Raw genomic sequence first — 2,739 nt, forward strand, 5'->3', positions numbered from 1 at the left:
TTTCTCGTTGTGCTGTGCGTAAATCACAAAAGAATCACAGGAGCCGCTCCTCCACCTTTGTCCCGCTTCCTCCCGACTGGTGTCGCTTAACGCTCGGACTGCGGGTCCGTATATTCTGTTTCTCGAAAGAAGCTCCCGTGTCGGGAGCCGCGGCTGCCCGAGCAGACTACATCGTGTACGTTCCCGCTGGCGTTTGATTCCCGTGAATCAAGGACTAATACTACGCTCGGCGGCAGCGGCGGCGACGTGTCTGCGGATGGGACAGAATGAAAAAAGTTTTCCGGGGTCTCGCGTAGGTTTCCCATGTGCCCGTTGATTATTTTCCGTGGCTCGTTCATCGTACCAGGCTATCGTCTCCTGGCCGAAGTCGGTCAAGAAGAAAGACGCATTGATTAAGGAATGGAAGCACGGCGCCGACGCTGCTGCTGCCTACGTTACTCGTGAAGTAACGGGGAAGCAAAGCAAATCTTCCCTCATCTGCGTCTCCGTTAATTGCTCGCTCGACCACTCAGCCGAGCTGAGCGCCTCCTTCACCCCAAGCTAATCTAGCCCGTTCCCGCTCGCTCGACGGACAGACGGACGGACGCACAGACCGGTTCGCTGCGAGCTCCCGTAGAGACTTTATGACGTTAGCGACCGTCAGCAACTCAGACAGTCAGCACCCGTTGAGGGGTACACCGTCGGGAGATGCACAATTCGCTTAGCGCGATATCTTGACGCTAGAGTCCATCGTCTCGTGTTCCTCCTCTCCGATTTCCCTCACCGTCGCGCCGGTTCTGCTGTCGTTGTTGTTGCGGGTTAGCTTTGGAGAGTCTCTCCGAAACCGAACAGCTGAGACTGAAATGGCCTCGTGTTTGTCACGATTCCAGACCCTGTTCCAAGTGCGGTCGCGTTGTGCCGTGATCGGCGTCATTCACGTGAAAGCTCTTCCCGGAACGCCGTTCAACGAGAAATCCATCGATGAAATCGTGGACCACGCCGTGCACGAGGCCTCGATATACAGAGACTGCGGAATCGATGGACTCATCGTAGAAAACATGAACGATGTTCCGTATACTCTGCGCGAAAGTCCCGAGATAACGGCCTCAATGACTCGAATATGTTCGAGGGTTCGCGACACCGTCGGTCGGCGGATGCCTTGTGGAGTGCAAATCCTCGCAGCGCAGAATAAGTCGGCTCTCGCTGTAGCGGCGGCGTCAAATTTCAATTTCGTCCGCGCGGAGGGCTTCGTGTTTGGCCACGTCGCTGATGAAGGTCTCATCCAGTCGTGTGCCGGAGAACTTCTCCGGTATCGGAAATCTCTCGGAGACTTCGCTCAGCGAATCGCCGTATTCTGTGACATCAAAAAGAAACATTCCTCGCACGCGATAACCGCCGATGTCTCCGTAGGCGAAACCGCTCGCGCAGCTGATTTTTTCGCCAGCGACGGCATCATTGTCACGGGTTCCGCAACAGGTTCCGAGCCGAGTCCCGCGGATATCGAACAGGTGTCGGGAGCGGTGCCGCATCAACCTCTTCTTCTCGGATCCGGTGTAACGATCGAGAATTTCGCAAGGCTGAGCGAAAACTGTCATGGAGTGATCGTCGGTTCACATTTCAAGGAAGGCGGTTACTGGAAGAACGATCTGGATCCATCCAAGGTCCGAGCCTTCATGGACAAAATAAAGGAAGCTTGATATCGAAAACAACAACTTTCCAAATATACATAGTATGTAGTAGGTGGGTGGGTACTCGTGGTGGGTTCTCAGGGCTTGAATCAAACCATAGGCTATGAGCAGTAATGCAGATTCCGGCAGGTTTCCTCCATTCGATGATCGAGAGATCGGAACGGAGGGTTCTTGCTGACTTGTCACGCTTCCGCGAAATAATGACGGGACGACAAGCTCCACGCAAACGCACAAGGGGGAAGACCGGATGAATTGACAGACGCATACACGGTCAGCAGCATCAGGGATTCTCGATTCGGTGGCTCAGGATCCGGCGGATTGCTTGGACCCGGAGAGTCGGGCAGCGGAAGTGCCGGATGCGAAATGCTATGCAACGAGGAAACAGTCAGCCGATAATTTGCTATGCGCCCACCGGTCCCTCTGCCCTGCTTGGCTGTGCCCGTCCTGCTTCCCGGCCCCTGAACCGCTCGCAAGCTTGCCCTTCTCCAGCATCTCCGCTTGCTTGCTCTGCCCCTAGAGAGCAAGTGAGTGCCGCTGCAACGATCCCTCAAAGTACGAACATCGACTCGGAGGATACCTCACGAGCTTGGGAGCTCACTGTGCTCTGGTGTGCATAAGAGAGTATCCGCTGCCGGACTCAGAGTCTCACTCACAGCACAGAAATCCGCTTTCTCCGGATTTTCGTCTGTAGACCTTTGACCATAGCAGAAAACCGTGGCCGAACAAACAGCACGTTGACAGGGAGAAGCTTGATCCCTATCTGCACGCGTTTCGTTTGCTGCTGCTGCTGGCTTCTCCTTCGAATCCGCTACCCTCCGGCGGCAACCCAACTTCCGCCCTCGGCGGAAGTGTTCCCAGAGCCAAATGCCGTGTCGTCATCATCGTTGCTGTTGTCGTCGTGTGTTTATGATTAAGCTGAGCTCTTGACAACCGAAACACCACACCCTGTCAGAGCGACCAGGGGCACCGACCGGGAAAAGGGTTACCGATGATTTGGTCCGAACGGGTCGGCTGATTTCCAACAGCCGTGAAATGTCAACAAACCAAGGGGCGTCAGGTCTCCCACAAGAAC

At 55.2% G+C, this 2,739-nt stretch overlaps 1 protein-coding gene across 1 annotated transcript; it reads left to right on the plus strand.

The window, feature by feature from the left end:
- The first annotated feature begins 835 nt into the window (after positions 1 to 835).
- Positions 836 to 1,709, plus strand: LOC100897545 (uncharacterized protein F13E9.13, mitochondrial). The gene is given in 1 exon segment (XM_018639792.1): positions 836 to 1,709. A coding segment is annotated over 1 exon segment (867 nt). The 5' UTR covers positions 836 to 842.
- Positions 1,710 to 2,739: the final 1,030 nt, after the last annotated feature.

Source organism: Galendromus occidentalis, unplaced genomic scaffold (genome assembly GCF_000255335.2).
Source record: "Galendromus occidentalis unplaced genomic scaffold, Mocc_1.1 scf7180000077458, whole genome shotgun sequence".
NCBI classification, from domain to species: domain Eukaryota; kingdom Metazoa; phylum Arthropoda; class Arachnida; order Mesostigmata; family Phytoseiidae; genus Galendromus; species Galendromus occidentalis.